This window comes from Gopherus flavomarginatus, chromosome 12, assembly GCF_025201925.1.
Source record: "Gopherus flavomarginatus isolate rGopFla2 chromosome 12, rGopFla2.mat.asm, whole genome shotgun sequence".
In the NCBI taxonomy this organism is placed as follows: domain Eukaryota; kingdom Metazoa; phylum Chordata; order Testudines; family Testudinidae; genus Gopherus; species Gopherus flavomarginatus.
The window spans coordinates 21,476,937-21,496,375 of NC_066628.1; the positions used below are offsets into that span (position 1 = coordinate 21,476,937).

Below are 19,439 nucleotides of genomic sequence, written 5' to 3' on the forward strand. Positions count from 1 at the left end.
GCTATAGACAGGCCCAAAGTGTCCATATAACTCAGTCAGTGTCCAACATTAAACTGTTTTAACCAAGGTTCAGAGTTTGGTATGCAGAGACGTCACTCTTCTTAGTACCTTGGCAAACATACCATTAAAAATCCCATTTTATAACCTTCTATGAAAGATACAGACAAGGCTGCAAAACAGTTAAAGCATTTGAAATATAAAATATTAAATCAGGGTTTCATTTTAACTTCGCTTGTTCCCTTTTTCTTCTGCTGAAGACAGTTTTTTTTAAAAAAAAGAATTAGATAAATTCATGTAGGATAGGTCCATCAATGGCTTTTAGTCCAGATGGCCAGAGAGGCAACCCTCTGCTCTGGATGTCTCTAAACCTCTGACTGCCAGAAGCTGAGACTGGACAACAGGGGATGGATCACTCAATAATTGCCTGTTCTGTTCATTTTTCCCTTTGAAGAATCTGGCACTGGTCCCTGTCAGAAACAGGATACTGTGCAAGATGGACCATTGGTCTGATTGACCGTCTGACTTGGGACAGTCTACCATTTGTTCTTATGTCCTAACATCATGATAGGTGATTCCTTAGCCAATGGAAGAGGACGAGGAGAAGGGTGTGTTCTAAACCTCACCTCTGTCAGAATTCAGTCTCCGTGTCCCCTGGAGCCAGACACCTCCTTCTGTTTAGAGGGTTCCCAGGTGGGAATCCTCTAACTGTACCTAAGGCATTTTTTAACAAAAAACTAGAGTGGGGGAAGGAAGAAGGAATTAGATGGAGGAGACCACTCAACTTTTGTCTCAGTGGTAAGGGTAATCACCTGGGACGTGGGAGGGCCATGCTTCAAGTGCTTGATAAAGAGACAGGATTTAAAGAGGGGATCTCTCTCCACCCATGTGAGTGCCCTAACCATGGGGATATGGGATATGCTCATGGTGGTCTCTCTCTTACTCTAGTGTTCAAACCTAAGTTCTTTTGTGGATCTAGTCCTACTGAAAAATAAAGCTATTGGCTCCACTATTTATTATAATTAATTATTGAAAAAAAAATCTATGAGATTTTAGTAGGGTAAAGTACAATAGGATAGCTATTTAATATCAGTTGTTTCAACAAATTAGTCAAAAACAACCCCCTGAGAAATCAATAGATAAAGAGATTTTATAAAATTGGCCAGATGCTCAGCTGGTATAAATTGGCCATAGCTCCCCTGAAGTCAGTGGGCTAGATTAAACAGATATGGCGAAAGGAGAGAGAGAGAGAAATCTGTGAATGACTCTATGGCCTGGTGCTCAGAGCACTCACTATGGATGGAGGAGACTCAGGGTCCAGGCCCCTGTGCTTCAGTGACTCTTGTACAACTTGTCCCAATGACTGTGATGGAGCCACACTGATTTAAAGCAGCTGAGGTTATCACAATCTGACCATCACCTGACATGAGAATGTCTCAAACACAAGTTAGCCACAGTTCTCTGCTTTTGGATTTAAAAAAAGTATATATTTAATTTCAGATCATCAGCACTACTTGAGAAACTTCAATTTCCCCAACCTTTTCCCTAGTGCAATTTTCACCTCCTTGTTTTTCAGGCTGTAGATGATGGGGTTTAACATGGGGGTCAAGATGCTGTACTGGATGGAGAATATTTCATCCAGAACCACAGAGGAGACTGAGCTGGGTTTTGTGTACTGGAAAAAGGCTGTCAGGTACCATAAACCAACCACAATAAGGTGGGAGCTGCAGGTGGAGAAGGCTTTACACCTGCCCTCTGCAGATCGTATCCTCAGGATGGTAGAGATGATGTAAATGTAGGAGATCAGTGTGAGGAGGAAGGCGCTTGACCCAAATATCAGAACAGAAGTAAGAAGCACCACTTGATTTGTGAGGGTGTCAGTGCAGGACAGTTGTAACAGAGGAGGGAGCTCACAGCTGAAATGGTTGATTTTATTGGGCCCACAGAAATGCATCTTGAGGGCAAAAACTGTGTTAAGAAGGGCATAGAGGAAGCCCATGGTCCATGCACCACTTACCAGCTGAACACAGATCCCTTTGCTCATTGTCTGCACGTAATGTAATGGATCACAGATGGCAGCATAGCGGTCATAAGCCATGGCTGAGAGAATGAAAATTTCAGCACCAACCATGAGGATAAGAAGAAACATCTGGGCAATGCAGCCATTGACAGAAATAGTTTTGTGCTCTACTAGGAAGTTCATCAGCATATTAGGCACCGTGACTGAGGAATAGCAGATATCAACAAAGGATAAATGGAAGAGAAAGAAGTACATTGGGGTGTTAAGATGAGAGTCAGCTCTTATCACCACCATGATCACTATGTTACTACCCAGAGTGATTAGGTAAATAATTAAAAACATTGAGAACAGGAAAATCTGCATCTGTGGGTCACTGGAAAGTTTCCGGAGAATAAATTCGGTCACTGTGGTTTGATTTTCCATTGATATTTATTTGGGAAAACTGTAACCTGTAAGACCAATAAATAAATAAATTTAATTTAACACAACATAAGTGAACTAAAATGGCATGCGGACATTATCTGTTCAGTTGGATGAATGTAAAGAGAGCCCTATTCTATCCTGTACAATATATATATTTGAATAGATTTTAAGATTTAGAGAAATAGACAGCAACGAACTGGTTGGAATTTGTATGTTATACAGAGACAAAATATGCCAGATAGGGGCCGAACTCCTTTTGTGTAACTGCCACTTTAGCACCTAAACTGCAGAATCAGGCCCAACAGGTATTCACAAAATCCCTGCCAAGATATGACTAAGGGACAGCCTGATGCAGGCCTCCCTTAGCGTCTCCTGTTGAATCTGTTCCACTGTGGTTAAATGACAAAAGTCATTGAAGAAAGGGGACTTGATCTCCTGCATCCAGGGTGAGGGCCGTAACAAACAGACTATAAAGTCCTTTGCTCACTTGATGTTTCTCTCTGGCCTAATAACATTTTCATCTGTCCCTCTAACATCAGCACAGATACAGCTGTTTTTACTCCAGTTAGGGATCTTGCCCCTTTACTCCAATGGACCTATGGCTGAATCACTCCCACTGGGGATCTGGCCAATTCTATAAGTACCTCTTTGTCCATTACATTTTGTAATTTTTGTGCAGCAGTGGTTTTTGTCCTTTTTTCATTTGTAGACCCCTAAAAAATTTGAATGGAGGTTTTGACCCCTTGAAAATCTTAGACATGGTCTACGTATCTCCAGACCACAGGTTCAAAACCACTGTTGTAGAGTATTTAATATTTATAGTACATAATTGGATTCATCCCTATTATAATATTTAGGATTTCTATAATAAATAAATAAATAAACAAACAAACCCCAGCGACCTAGAAATACTGGTTTAAGACTCAGCATATTGTATAGACTGACAACTCAGCCAAATAGAGAGAATACAGGCAACTTGATAAGTATTCTGAATGCCATAGAGGGGGCCTCCGAAGATCTTAGCTGTATGACAGCCTCCTCCATTGGCAAGGTGTATTATGTGGAAGCAGGTAACCTCAGGTGGATATCATGCAGCTGTCCAGATTATCCAAGGAAACCAGAGACAGCTTTCAAGAAAAGAGTGAAAAGGACTCAGTTCAAACCAAAAAGTGATCTAAGGTTGGATTTTGGCAAAACCAGAACAAAGAGCCTGGAGAAAAATGAATGCTCCAACACTGGAAGGAAAGAAAAAGCAAGAAAATAATGACTGAACATATATTCACTGGACAACAGAGCTTAATTGCAAAGAGGAATATTTACAGAAATGGAGATTGAAAGCCTGAAAAGGGGGATGAGTCATGTTGACCCACCTGCAAATATTTTGGTAGATGGAAATGATGCAGGATTAACAGAAAACACAAATGGAAGAGAAATTGAGGATAAATATGAGTGTAGCAGCTCCCAAAGAAAGTATAGGAAATATGAAGAATTTATTGATTTATAGCATATTATATTTGAAGGGCAGCACACAGCCTGGAGATGAAATATCAGCTGAATGAAAGGATGTGAGAGTTATAAAGGAAAAATGTAAAGAGAAGATCATCACTTAGTGTCATGGACTTGAAATATTTCCCATAAAGTTCTTAGTATCAAGAGAAGAGTCACTTCAGAGACCCTAGGAGATTTTGATCTGATTAATGTTAAAAGCAGAATAGGAAAACTAGAGAGCCAATAAATGATGTGGGAGAGTTTCAGCACTACTGAAAGGAAATCTGGTCGGAGAATGTACAATATAATCAGACAGCAGACTGGATTAAAAAAGTGAGCAAAATTTAGAAAGCCACAGCACAGAGGAATACACAAAGACCAAAGAAAGAAAAAGATGAAGTACTGAGAAGAATAAAAAATGGAAAGCCACCCAGACCAGATGGGATGCATGGATTCTGGCTGAAATGCCTTACAACACAGATTGATTGTTTGCTTGAACAACTTAATAAATGTCTGAAGAACAGATTTCCAAGATGGAGAGTAACAGGGACAAAATTCCTGGTACCAAAACAATAAAAGGAGGAGGAGGAAGTGGCCGCAGTAATCTATGAATTATAGACCAAACACGGTTGGTTGACCAACTACATGGAAATTTCTATCAATAAATCTGGCAAAGAAGATCTGGATAGAACTAGCTTGCAATGGAATGCTGCCTCCTGAGCAAAACGCTCAATAAATAAGAAAGGGACAAAAGACCAACTCAGGCTTTCCAGGAGGATCACAGAAAAAGTTGGATGGTCTCATTATTTGTTTTGTACCTTTTGTGATCCATGATTGTGGGACTCTCCACACAAGGAAAGTGTCCAAGGTTCATCCAAAAATCATCTCCTTTCTACAGCAATCTATGCTAAACTGGAACACTTGACTCTATCTAGAAGGCACTCTTCGATGAGGTCCAAATTAAAAGAGAAATATTTCAAGGGGATTCCTTAGCATCAGTGCCTTTTGTTGTAGTGATGCTGCCGCTGACGTGGATGCTTGTTGAGATAAATTGTGATTGTCATATCAGCAAAGATCAACAACCAGTTAATTTGTTAGACATGGGCAAGCTGAAACTGCAGGAAAAGTCACAAAAAGGAGCTACAGAGATTGATGATGTGTGGGAAAGTTTGTTGAAGATATAAAGCTCCAGGTTGGGTTTTCTAAGTGTGTGTCAGCATCTGTAAAGATGGCCAGACTGGAACAATCCGATGACATACAAGTTACAAGCAAGGAACTATCCATGAAATCTCAGCCTGACCCCTACAGATATCCTGGAATGAGGTAAACTGTCAGAGCTACTACATAAGAAACTGAAAAAAAAAAGTGAAGAAAGAATATTAGATATGTATAAGAACTACTCTATGGACAAAACTCAAGTCTAAGAATTTGATCTGAGCCATTAATATGTGGGGGATGCCAGTAGTACAGAATAGTGCTGGAGTGATCAAGTGGAGTCAAGATGAGAAGAAAAAAATTGACATCCAGAGAAGACAACTGCTGGTGATGTCTTGCGTATTGCATAGCAATCAAGCATTGATAGAACATACATCCCACGATGTGATGAAGGAAAACTCTGCTATCTGTGGAAGAAGCTATTGATAATGAAGACTATAATATCAAAATAAGAGGAGTCAACCTGAGTAAAGATCATCCGGTTACAATAAGAAGCCATGACTGAGCTGCATCCAAACCCATGAAAGCATGAAAGAAAGGAGAAAGCAAATTGCTGAAAAATAAATAAATAAATAAATAAAAGACTTGAAAGGTTTACACAGAAAGCAATCCATTGACAGTGGTCAATAGAGATCCAACCTATTGGTGACAGAAGATTAATAACTTAATGGCTTGCAGAAGGATCTCTCATATAGAGAGACAGAGCCTCATTATGAGGGGACAACGAAAGTCGTTAAGGCTTTATTATGTAAGAAGTAAAATGGACTGACAGAACTATTCTGCAAGCCACAGAATGTGTCATAAAAAGGAAGAGGTGGTGGAGCATGTGTCGAGCAATTGCTGGAGCCTATCTGAGAGAGAACAGACACAGTGAGGTTGCCAAGTGTCTGCACTGGAGACTCTGTACAAATTTATGCTTGCCACAAACAATGTGCTATTACAAACACCAAAGTGGAAGCGCTTTAGAGAATGAAGAGATTAAGATTTATGGTATCTGGCAATTGTCACAGACCAAATGGTGTGGTCAAACAGGCTACACATAGTTGTAGAAAAGACAGCAAACAAGCCCATGTTAATTGATGTTGCCTCACCATTAGACAGAAACATAAAAAAGAAACAAGGAGAGAAGATGGGGAAGTATGAAGAACTCTGCCTCGAAGGGGAGCAGTTATGGCAAACTAGAACATAGACAACCACAGCAGGGCATGAACAAGCAGCTCAAGAGCGTGATATCATGGCTAGTGACCTCCAGAAGACAATGTTCTTAGGCACTGTGATAATGTGAAGGAAAGTCAAAGGAGCCTGAATGAATTTGAGCACCTGAAATGCAGGAATTCTGTAGAGGGTTTAACAAGACTCCTGACTACCCAAACCTACAGAGTCTGTTCAGCCAGGATTTGTTGGTGACACATGGGGATACATTTTAGACAGCAGCTTTTTTCTTTTTAAGCTTAAATGTTTAGTATGTTGTGAAAGCTATTTCTTTCTTCTTTTCTAAAATCCACCCTATATGATACTGAGAGAAATTAATAATGATCATAATAAAGGAATGTGCCCAGAAAACTCTCTAGGCATGCTGACATAATTTGAAAAAAGGGTCTGATTGAAAATTAATGGGACTTTGGTGTCTAAAAATCTGTAAAGTTCCTTTGAAAGTCTGATCTAATGGGGCTTTTGACTTAGTGTTCTGCGACTCTGAATATCCGGCTGCTCATACATAAGAAAATCTGTCCAGCCCTCTTGGAAGTGAGTGGCTATTCAGACATTGATTTTTATTGGAAATGGAAATGGAGCCAGTGCTCTGTGCAACACCAAATCAATATTTAAATCCAGATGTCTGCCAGAGAGCAACTGAATCATTTCCCCATTATCAGCTCATCAGACTAATGCCCAAGTAAAGGAATCTTGCACGAGAACCTGAATGTCACAGGCAGATTCTGTGCAAAGTGAACTTGAAAGCTTAGGGCCATCTCCAGAGAATCCTCTGCCCCCAATCTCACCATCCCCTAACAAACACACACTATTGCTAACATATACCAACTGATCTCATTTGTCTCAGTGCTGGTGCAAGCAAGTAGGGTGACCAGATGTCATGATTTTATAGGGACAGTCCTGATTTTTGGGTCCTATTACCCCTCACCCCCTGTCCTGATTTTTCACACTTGCTGTCTGGTCACTCTTAAAGCAAGGGGGAGAGCTGGGTGATTCATATTGTAGCTAGGTTGCCAGCCACAACCTCTGTATTATAACAAACTGTGTGAGCAGAAGTCAATGGAACTCTGCAGAAAGACCCACCCCTACGTAAGTGGAGCAGAATCTGGACCTTTTAAATTGAAAGATTAAAATGAATAAGAATATAAATTAACTCACCTGCCTTTTAAACAGAGATTATAGAAAAATCATCTCCTTTCATTCTGACTTGTGATCATTCTGACTTGTGATTAATGGGACTTTGGTGATCATTCTGACTTGTGATTTTCTCAATTTTCTTAGTCAAATCAATAAGTAGGTAGGTAGACTATCTATCCGGAATAGAGCATCTCAAGACATCCAATAGGTCTATGGATGTGATCCTTGGACCCTTTATCCGGAGCAGTGAAACCACTCAAGGTAAGTAGGGTTATCTGTGGTAGTGGAACAAAGAGCTTTCCTGAGCTGCCTCCAAGATTAAAGCTGATTTCTTGAGAATGGTTTAAATGCTGTTTTGTTCCCCTTGGGACAAGATCCCTGAAGTTCACTCTCTGTAACAAGCTACCAGTAACATTGGGCTGGGTCGGCACTCAAGCAATTCTCTGTAGTGCCAACAAATGAGAGCAATGAGACAATTCACGTAGCTGAAGATGCATAACTTAGATAGATGCTGTCTCCCCTTCTGCTCCCCCGCCCAGTGTAGATCAGGCTTTAGGCCCTGAACTCCCTGGGAGTGGTGGGACTTAGCACTGCTTGGCTTAGCATCTCCCACTAGCTAGTTTAGGAGGCTCCGCACCTAGCATGCTTGCTTTTGTGGATCCCCTTCTTAGGAATCTTTCTCTCCCACTCGCCATTGTGTAGGCAGCTGGGAGGGCAAGCTCAGGCTTTGTGAAGTGCGATGATTTTCCCAAGTGCCTAAAATTGCTGCAATACTCAGCAACCCAATCCCTAAGTTCTTCATGAATGGAGCCCCGTGAATCTATCCAGAAGAGCAGGAAGCATGATGGATTGGGCCCTTAAAGTTCACTGTTCAAACTTATGAGTTGTTATTTTGCAATAAGCAGAGCAGCTGGTTAAGAGGCAGATTTCCTGAGGTTAGAAGTTTCCCTCTCAGACCAATCGAGCACACATCCTGTTTCTGGATCCCCAGCTCCTCCCATTTCACCCCCGTTACAGATGTTCAGAGAGGTCCTGTGAGCTCAAGGCCCTTGTCCAATTGTCCCCTCTTCCTCCCTTCTCATCAGCCTGACCCTCTGTTACCTTTTTTCCCCTCTGAGGTCTAAAGTTTAACTCTATTAACTTGATTTTCTTTAATTTCTAAGAATATATATATATATATATATATATACATATATATATATATATAGATAGATAGATAGATAGATAGATAGATATATATATATATATATAATATATATATATATATAGATATATAGATATATATATATGTATAATTAACTTTTCCATCAAGGAGATCTCATCTTCTCGTGCAAGGCATAAATCAGGTTCACTTTTGGCAATGGATTTCCAACACAGTGAACCAAATGGGAGAGCAGAATTGGGGTGTCCTCATAGGCAAATACAGGTCTCTTTTATGAGAGAACTGAGGTGGATGAGAGGGAGAGAGAGAGCGGCAAGACAGATGGCAGAATCCATGTCCCACTCCCTGACATCCTGAATGAAGAGGTCATGTCAGACATTCCAACTTGTCATACACCATCACACAGATCAGTGGATCCTTGTTTCCCCTCTACTCATTTTCATTCAAACAAAATTAAGTTATAAAGAAGAAAATGCTGCATTTTCTCATCTCATCCTTCTTCCACCTTCCTAATACTGGGTTACACAACACCTACCACCCAGGCAGTTTGTGAGTAGCAATGAATTAAGCTGCATGGATCACTGTGAAGATGAAAAGCCCCAGGGATCCAATCCTGTGCAAGTGAAGTCCATGGGAGTGTTACTATTTAGTACGGTTGGGAACGGATGCCAAAGGCATAAAGGGGCGGGCAGGTGCCCAAATCCCTGATAAGTCAATGGGAGTTGGGCACTAAATCCCCATTTACAGCTTTGAAAATATCTCCCACCAGATTTTCTTTAGTTAAGCTTTAGACCAGCTTTCTGTTTGAAGCTCAGATCTTCAGAGTGTTATTTATGAACCACACTGTGATACCCTAACTCCCAGTGAACAGTATCTTGCACTGTTTATTTCAATGGAGCTAATGGCGGAATAAGGTATTAGTTTGCTAGCAAGGTCCTTGCAGAATCTGTTAAATATATAATAGTGATGGTGGTTAGGGGGCTCTTGCACAGTAATTTGTGTATGTTTTGGCCAAGATTGTCAAACATGACTGGTGATTTCAGATGCTGAACTTGAGATGCCTGTAAGGGCCCTGAAGTACTGAGCACCCTTTTTTGAAAACTAGGCGAATTTAAGCTGGAGAGCTAAAAAAGGAGTCATGCAAAGACACAAGTCATGATTATGAAATATTGGCCTTTCACTCTTAAAAATAGGGCCCTTCATTTTCGTTGTTTACCAAAAACCTCCTAAAAATCCCTGGGTTTTGAAAATCCAGTATTTAGATTTTTCTGATTTCTACCTGGATCTTCTACCTCCTCTAACTCCCCTGATCCGGGTCCCTGCTTGCAGACTCCCCGCCAGATAGCACAGCACACCTGTACAGGGGAGGGTAACTGGGGCTGATGGCTGATGCAACCACACAGAGTGGGAATGAGGTGGGTAGAGCGCTTGTGGAGATCATCGACTGCTGTAGGAAGTGGGAGGGTGCATGCAAGAGTATTGCCCCCTCTCCTGAAAATGGTTCCTGTGAGTTCTGAGCAACTCCTCTGCCTCTCCTCCTCCTTCTTCTCCTCCTCCCCCTGTGATACGTCCCTGAGCCCAGCTTCTCACGGGGCTGTCATTGCCTGGAGAGGAGCCCCAGGGAGCAATGCTGAAGGGTGCATGGTATGGGATGGAGGCTAGTGAAACCGCTTAGTTCAAGTGTAAGCCATGCCTGCTCAGTGTGACACTGTCCCCGTCTACTGGTGGTAGGCAAGCTACAGTGTGATGAGTCTGCTACAGCACTGACTGAGAGAGGGAGAGAGAGGGGGCTTTTTTAGCTCCGGCAGGAGAGGCTCATATATTAAGGTCCGGAGGGCCAAGTTTGATCTCTGATGCTGATGACGAGCCCAAGAGTGTCAGCGTTACAAGTGGTGGCCTGTATGGAGAACTGAATGGGAAGTCTCTGATCTTGTGATGGGCTTCCCTGGCCAGAGGAATTCTGGAAGTGTCAGCACTACTGCTCAAGCTGATGGTCTGGCCTCTGCTACTGGTGACTAGGCCAACTACAGATTGATGTGCCTGCTACACCACTAGCCAAGAAAGCTGAGTCTTTCAGCTCAGGTGTTTCCATCCAGAGATCCCAGGTTTAAGCCATGTTAGTGTTATGCAAATATAATTGTACAAGTCACCCACAGTAAAGTATTTGTTTTTTAAAAGAAGATGCTTTATGTTTGTATTGTGACTCCAGATAATGGTTTAATTAAAAAACAAAAAAATCACCTCTGACTTTTCTTGATTTGGTGCATCACTGACAATTTTAAAATCAAGATTGTAAGTTTTTCCACCTGCTTTTCTCACATTATTGTGGTTACCATTTTTTTGGAATTTAATTATTGTGTATATAGTACCCAAAACCACTGCACTGCGAGGCCTAGACAACACAGTCATACCAACCTAATTTCCCAGTGTAGACCTGGCCTCGCTTTGGAGTGATTTCTGGTTCTGCCCTGGGGTGTTCACAATTCAGCTGCAATGTATATCTGATTTTTATTTTGTCCCTCTCACAGAGTCGCAATATTCAATGTACTTATCTGGCCCCCACTGCTGAGTACAGAAAAAATTCCTAAGGCAGGTAGATCGATAGATAATTTTTGTATGATACATATATATACATGTTGGTTTGTCAATTCTCACAAGAGTCTACTTGCACTGTGCTGAATCACAATATTTCTGTGGACTGGCAAACAAACGAGTCTGCAAGATTCCTCTGTGGTTTTTTTCCTAGTGTGTGAAGAGAAGAAAATAAGAAAGGAAATTTATGCCCCGATGAGAGCAAGAGATATTGGGCCATGTTGCAATCTTATTTACACCATTGGTAAACATGGAGTAATTTTACTGAAGCTCATGATGTTACTCCAGATTTGCAAAAGGTTAACTGGAAGTTAGAATCTGGTCTGCTATTCCTAATGGTGAGTTCTTATTGCCTATTAATCTCCAAATCATTTTTCAAGTGCTGTTTGATATGATAACACTTCACAACCCTGCTTCCTTCCGCCTACTGAATATTAAATAAATGGGCCATTGTGTCCCATCATTTTCACTTTCTAGCCTCAGTGCCAGAATAGCCTGAATATGTTCCACTGTAATCTGATTGTTCATTGTAAGTAAGAACACAAAATGGTTAACATAACTGATACAAACTTCATACTCAGGTCAAACACGGCTAACATCTATAGAGATGGGTGAATAATTTAGAGTAAGTGACGCATATAGTGATTTCTTCCATGAAGAACCACACAATGTTCACAAATGCACTCATTCAAAATTACTCAAAGAATTTCAATAAATATTTGACCACAGGTGGCTCACAAGCAACCTGGGTTTATTACATTTTTATTCGTTGTGGGGACTTTTTTCCTAAAGTGCTTCAGTGGCTGAGGAGCCTAACCTTGGAATAATGAGATCCAAGGACAAGAAGCTCAAATTCAAATTAATATTTTGGCATATCTTTTTAACAATGATTGTGATTAACCATCAGAACCAACTCAGACTGGGTGCCTTCCTGAAGGATAAGATTAGTCAAACATAAGTTATTAGACTCAATTTAGGGGCAACTGGGTGAAATTTAACGGCCTCTGTTACACAGAAGGTCAGAATAGATGATCTAATGATCCTTTCTGGGCTTAAAATTTGATGAATCTAGGTGCCATAGAAAATTAATTGGATTTAAGCGTCCAAGTCATTTGGGCACATTTGACTTATCTCTGTCTCTATTCTAATCTATCTAAACCTGTGTCACTGACCACATGGCAGAGAAAAGAGAAAAGCGTCTTACCCCTGCAGCTACCTCTGGGCAAATGCCAGCAAACCCAGGGTCAGCCAGCCAGCCTGAGTCAACCTATGCCTCTTGGTTGAGCCAATAAGGAGCTGTTCTACAGCAACATCATAGAATATATTTCCCTGAACCAATTACAACATCCCAAGGGGAGTGGCTTTTGACCAATGGTCTGTTTAAAAAAATGCAGCTCTTTAAACAAAGGAATGAAAAGTCAAACACTGTAAATAACACAAGATTTTATAGTAATATGCCAACCTTTAGCTTGCTTTTTAAATCTTTCCTGAAAAAAAACTGCTGTAAAAAAAAGCTTTAAATTTACACACTTTATACAAAGCACATGCACAGGCTAACTTAAAAGAAAAACTAGCTTATGTAAAACAGTTGACACTTATACCAGAGATTAGAAGGCTTTTCCCCCACCCACGACACTTTTTCTTCTTCTTTTTTTAAATCAAAACACAGTTAAATCAAGTAACATTAACACACTTTTAAAACTCCAATCAAAAGAACATATCTATAGATAGCTTTATTTACCATATTTATATAAATTTAGCAAACATCCTTATTTGTTTTCAGTTTTGTACCAGAAGTTATGTTATCTTTTTTTACATTATGATTTTACCCTTGGTCTTTAAAAATGGAAGAAAGACCCTCATGAAAGTTATGGCTAATCTTCATATCAATTTCTCTTATTCCATCTACTTAAAGTAATGCATTTCTACAGACTTTCCATTTATTGGAAATTAGCACCCAGCTTTAGCTGCAAGGAGTCCTTTAGCTGCAAGAAGGCCTTTTAATTTAAACTTTGTAACATTGCTTTATAGGATGTCCTTTGTAAAGTGTGAAGATTTTAGAGTGAATGTAATGTTCCCAACATTTACAATACAAGCTTAAAAATACAGAAGCCAGGTGGTTTGAGCAATTGCATGAAGGAGTAAAATGCTGCCCCCTCTCACCCTTGTTATTTGAAGCAGTTAACTTATGCAACAAAATATTGTTTTAATTAGAAATAAAGTTATGTTCGCATGCTTTTCTATTGCATCTAAACATGATGCTAGGCAAGTGACATTTTGCAACAAAGAGAAACTCTTTGTCATGAAGCTTTTCTAACTGTAGGAAAGGGTAAGGTAAAGACAGCCCCCACTCACCCCTTTTATCTGAAGAAACATACCGCTACCCCCTTTTAAAAAAATAGTTATATTTTTCAGGGAAAGATTTTTTAATCACAGGATTACAATTAAATAAAGTGATTAAAAGCTATAGTATCACAAATTTTACAAATAACGTATGCATGTTTTTACATTTTAAAAAGATGCAATGTATTCAACTTCCATAACTAGTTAACTATCGCTGAATATCAGTGTTGGAAGGGACCTCAGGAGGTCATCTAGTCCAACCCTCTGCTCAAAGCAGGATCAATCCCCAAACAGATTTTTGCCCCATCTCTCTCAGTGGCCTCCTCAAGGATTAAATTCACAACCCTGTGTTTAGCAGGCCAATGCTCAAACAACTGAGCTATCCCTCCCCCGTATCTCTGGGGTACAGCTTAAAGAAAGATTTTAGTATTTTTTTGTTGAAATGCCTTGCATAGTATGACCCGCCCCCATAAAAATAGCTTACAGGAATGTAAACTGTGAAAAAAATATGTTCCCGGGGAAGAGCAATATTATACAAAACCCACATGTAAAGAAGTGTTCTACAATAATAGAATAAAACATAAACAGACATGTTATAGCTTTTGAAATGTTTAATGGAGCTCTTTCAAAAATAGTATTAGCTTGCTTTTCAGAGTTTGCCTAAACAAATTGACCAGAATACAAAAGACAACCCAACAAAAACTGCTTTGCCTTAAAATGTTAAGAAATCCATGGTACAGTTTAGACAAACAAACAATAAAAAATTGATAGGTTTTACAATTGTGTGTATATATATATATATATATATATATATATATATATATATATATAAAAGACAAAAGCCACACCTCAAATTAAACTCAAGTTGGGCCTTGAGCTAACATTGCAGTTAGGGGTTGTCATAAACAGATAGCTAAGGGTTAATGTCTCTTTCACCTGGAAAGGGGTAACCTGAAACACCTGACCAGAGGACCAATCAGGAAACAAGACTTTTTCAAATCTGGGTGGAGGGAAGTTTTGGGTGTGAGTTCTTTGTTCTTTGTCTTGTGTCTGTCCCTCTCGGCTATGGGAAGGATTTTTCTGTCTCCTGCTTTCTAATCTTCTGTTTCCAAGTTGTGAGTACAAAGATCATAAAAGAATAGGGTTTATTGTTTTTTTTCTTTTGTATTTACATGTGTGTAGTTGCTGGAGTGTTTTGAATTGTATTCTTTTTGAATAAGGCTGTTTATTCTTATTTCTTTTAAGCAATTGACCCTGTATTTGTCACCTTAATACAGAGAGACCATTTGTATGTATTTTTCTTTCTTTTTATGTAAAGCTTTCTTTTTAAGACCTGTAGGAGTTTTCCTTTAGTGGAGAACTCCAGGGAACTGAGTCTGTAGCTCACCAGGGAGTTGGTGGGAGGAAGAAGTCAGGGAGAAATCTGTGTGTGTTAGATTTACTAGCTTGACTTTGCATTCCCTCTGGGTGAAGGACGGGGTGGGGGGGAGCTTGGCTCTCTCTCTTGGTACTTGTGTTTTCCAGGACTGGAAATAGGGAGGGTGGAATCCCTCTGTTTAGATTCACGGAGGTTGCTTCTGTGTATCTCTCCAGGCACCCAGGGAGGGAATACCTGGAAGGAGGAGGGGGAAGGGAAATGGTTTATTCTCCTTTGTTGTGAGACTCAATGAATTTGGGTCTTGGGATCCCCAGGGAAGGTTTTTGGGGGGACCAGAGTGCCCCAAAACACTCTAATTTTTTGAGTGGTGGCAGCTTTACCAGGTCCAAGCTGGTAACTAAGCTTGGAGGTTTTCATGCTAACCCCCATATTTTGGACGCTAAGGTCCAAATCTGGGAATATGTTATGACAGGGGTATGTCTGCACTGCAATCGCGTGATGTTACTGCAGCTCTTGCAGATACACCCAAGTCAACTTTAATCTAGCTAGCTCAGGTACCGGAGCAATGGAGCTGCAGCAGCCTGTGCTTCAGCCTGGGCTGTAGCAGCTCACTCGGAATCCTGTGAATTTCGTTACATGGCTAATCTCAGCTGAAGCATGTGCTGCCGCAGCTTTAATGCTCCAGTACTTGGTAGCTAGAATAAAGCTTGCTGGTCCTGTCTACACCAGCTGAAATCACACCCCATGATTGCAGGGTAGACTGACCCAAAAACAAGCCTGTAAATTTAACCCCAAATGTGCAAACTTAATGAGACAGGTATGAAAAAATGAGGAGAATGGCTTAAAAATCATGATATCTTAATTTACACATTTACTGGCATTTTTTTTTCTCAGAGTCTCTTTCACCTCTTTGTTTCTCAGGCTGTATATGAAGGGATTGGCCACAGGAGTCAGAATTGCTTAGAAGAGAGAGAACACTTTGTTGAGGTCTCTGAGTGTGTTGGTTTTTGGTAGCAAATACACAATGATTAGGGTCCCATAGAAAATTGTCACCACAATGAGGTGAGAGGAGCAGGTGGAAAATACCTTTTGCCTTCCGGTGGTGAAAGGGATTCGCAGGATGATGGAGATGATACACAGGTAGGATGTCCTAGTTAAAGCAAACGGGGGCACGGTGAATAAAGAAGATAGAATGGTAAGTAAAAACTCCACCTGGTAGATGTTGTTGCGGTAGAGATTTATTATTTGTATAGATTCACAGAAGAAATGATCAATTTCATTGAGGCTGCAGAAAGTTAATTGTAACATCATACCAGTTACTATGGAACTAGCTAGCAACGCACTTATCCAAGACCCAGCTGCTAGCTGGAGGCAGAAACTGCCATTCATAAAGGTTGCATAAGGCAGTGGTTTGCATATCGCTAGGTACCTGTCATAAGACTTCTCTGCTAGGAGATAACACTCGGTGCCTGCAAAGAAGCCAACAAAGTAACATTGTGTGATGTAGCCACCAACAGAAATGGTCTTGTCCCCAGTCAGGAAACTGGCCAGCATCCTGGACAGGATGGTTGAGGTGTAGCAGATCTCCAAGCAAGACAAGTTCCCCAGGAAGAAGTACATGGGGGTGTGAAGGTGCTGATCAGTCACAACTAGAACAACAATGAAGATGTTCCCAGCCATGGTCACAATGTAAATCACAAAGAACACCGGAAAGAGAAGAATCTCCAGTTTGGGGACAGTCCCAAATCCTAGGAGGATGAACTCTGTGTGGGAGGTTTGATTTCCCTGTTCTGCATCTGCCATGATGGAAATGAACCAAACTCTACAAGAGAACAAGAATGGCATTTATTAAATATCAATATCACAATATCAATTTAAATGCATTAATGTTTAAATGTTCCCTCTCCTTCAGGTCACCTGCCCAAATACTGGGCTGAGCACACAGGCGGGGGGCTTGGAGTCATATAATGGAGGCTTATAACATCTGAGATTGAATGAGAGAAACTGACATGAAAAGATGCTGCTAAAGCAAGCTCAGATTTGTGTAAAATCATATTTTTTTCTGACTGGGAACATAATAAGCCTTGCTCCCTTCATTCTGCTCCCAAGAGCTGACACTAGTGGTGTGCAGTGGGAAATCCCGATCACTGGGAGGAGTCTGACAAATGAAGGATTCCCTGAATTCTCACAGCCTCCTTTGGGCTGGTAAAACACCCCACAATTTTGCTGGCTGTGAATCGGCTTGGCTTGGACTACAGAAGCTTCCATTGTTCCCGACAGAAATCAACTCACCATGAGTGAGGTGGTGCCAGTCCAAATCCTCACCTCCTATGCCTTTTTAAGTGGTCATCATTTGATTTCATTTGTGCTCTACCATGCAGATCACTTTTTAGGCTGCTTTGTGATCATTGCATATTAACTTTTAAATTTCTCTGCAAACGGATATTGTTGATACAAACTGCTTAGTGACACTCTGAAAATTAAATGATCTTCTCGGTATTGATTACAGAGGCTCTGAATACAGAGATGAGGCAGTGACCTCTGGATTACGGTCTAGAGTGTGAGGGGTTTAGGGACCTGAAATTGCGAATTTGGGTGAGGGCATCTCAAAGAGTTTTCCTCTGCCTAGAGCACCACATCGTGGATTCTGCGGGCCTGATTTTAGTGGAAATCAGGCAACTGGAAGCATCTCACCTCCCCATCATTATTGCAGTCATCAGCCAGAGAGATGGCCCTAGAGCCATTTATAGAGGAAATTCCCAGTCTCTTTATACGGCCAAGCACTCACTGAGGATAATTAAAACCTATTACTGGGGATAATCTGGATAAGAGATAATACTGCAATACATAAACTGGGATTCTAGTTGAAGCCCACACCTTGGCTAGAGAACTTAAAAGGATGCTGATTGAAAATTTGCTGATGGAAATGTTGATTTATCAAAATCAAAACTTTCTACTGGGATGTGACATTTAGTTTTACAAATACATCAAAATGTTAAAATAAATTAAAAAGAAATAAAACACTATACAATAATAAAAAATAGAAAAAATAGAAAAAGTAAAATTATAATAAACACTATAAAATAAAAATAAAACTATAAAATATAAAAATAAAATATAAAATGGAAAAATATATTAAAAAGAAAAAAATAAACAAATATTTTCGAAAATGGAAAATTTGAAAAATTAAAAATTAAAAAAATAGCATTTAAAAGTAAACAAAATAGAAAGCGTAAAAAAAGAAAAAGTCATTATTGAAGTGAAATATGCTAGGAGAGAGTTGAGGATAAGTTAGTCTCTGATTATGTGAACAAGAACTATCTTGGCAAACATCTGAGAGAGAGGATGCTTGGTGCCATCTCAGAGGCCTGGCCCATCCCATCCAAGATCCCATCTCCAGCTGTGACGGTTCCTGATGCTTCAGAGGAAGAAGACCAAAAAAATCCTTCAAAACAAAACCCATCCCAGAATACATTCCCAGAGCATGTAAACCCTGAAGCATGAGCTTTAGGAACCTAAAAGACATAAACCAAAAGTGAAGCCCAGGGCTGCTAAGTCGTGCCCCCCAACATCTCAAGAAATGCAATCATACAGTTGCACTCATAAATGTATCCATCTCTCTCTAAAAATAATTAAATTGTGTATCCCTACAGCTCCTTTTGGAAGATTTTTCCAGAATCTCACCCCTTTGTTGGTGAGAAATCTTATTCTAATACCCAGCTTGCATTTGCTCATGGCCAGTTATATAAATTTGTTTTTGTCCATCAAGGAGAGGGAATTAGGAAGAGGAGCTCCACCATAACTTTTATCCCAGTGGTTATGCTGCTCATCTTGGATATGGGAGACCCCTACTTCAAGTGTCTGATGAGCAGAAATGATTGAAATTGCTAGGATTTTTCAATAAAGAGAAATGAATGTGCATGGAAAACATTCTCTAGTCACAGGGACATACTTTTTAAAAGAGCCCAATAGAAAATTAATGGGACTTCTGTTCCTTAAGACACTAAAACTCCTTTGAAAATCTGACTGAATGGGACTTTAGCTCTTTGTTCTACACATCTGAAAGTCAAGTTCCACATATATACAAGAGTCTATCCTGCCCTCAGGAAAGTGAGTAGCTATTTTGACATCAATTATTAATAGAAATGGGAATGAAGCCAATGTTGTCTCCAATATCCAATCTATGTATGTCCCCATATGACCCTACAGAGAAACGAAACCTTTCCTCCATTATCTGCCCATGAGACAAATATCTAAGCAAAGAGATGAAACTTGTACCAGAGCCTAGCTTTCAGCATAGTCAGATTCTGTGCAAAGAAAAATTTCTGAATGGAGACAGGTAAATAGCTGGTCTCAAGGATCAGAACTAGAGCTAGTGTTGTTTAACATATTAATAAATGATGTAAGAAAAGGAGAAAACAGTAAAGTGGAAAAAATTACACACCATACAAAATTATTCAAGATAATTAAAT

General features: G+C 40.1%; 2 protein-coding genes and 1 pseudogene across 2 annotated transcripts in view; 1 reads left to right on the plus strand and 2 right to left on the minus strand.

Annotated features, from left to right (window-relative positions):
- The window catches only part of LOC127032480 (olfactory receptor 12D1-like), a 411,893-nt gene that overhangs the window by 139,960 nt on the left and 252,494 nt on the right, over window positions 1-19,439 (plus strand). The window lies entirely within an intron of this gene.
- On the minus strand, window positions 1,508-2,440 carry LOC127032546 (olfactory receptor 5A1-like). The gene has a single exon (XM_050919850.1). The coding sequence runs from the start codon at window positions 2,438-2,440 to the stop codon at window positions 1,508-1,510; it is 933 nt and encodes a 310-aa protein (XP_050775807.1).
- LOC127032588 (olfactory receptor 10A7-like) lies at window positions 15,871-16,770 on the minus strand (annotated as a pseudogene).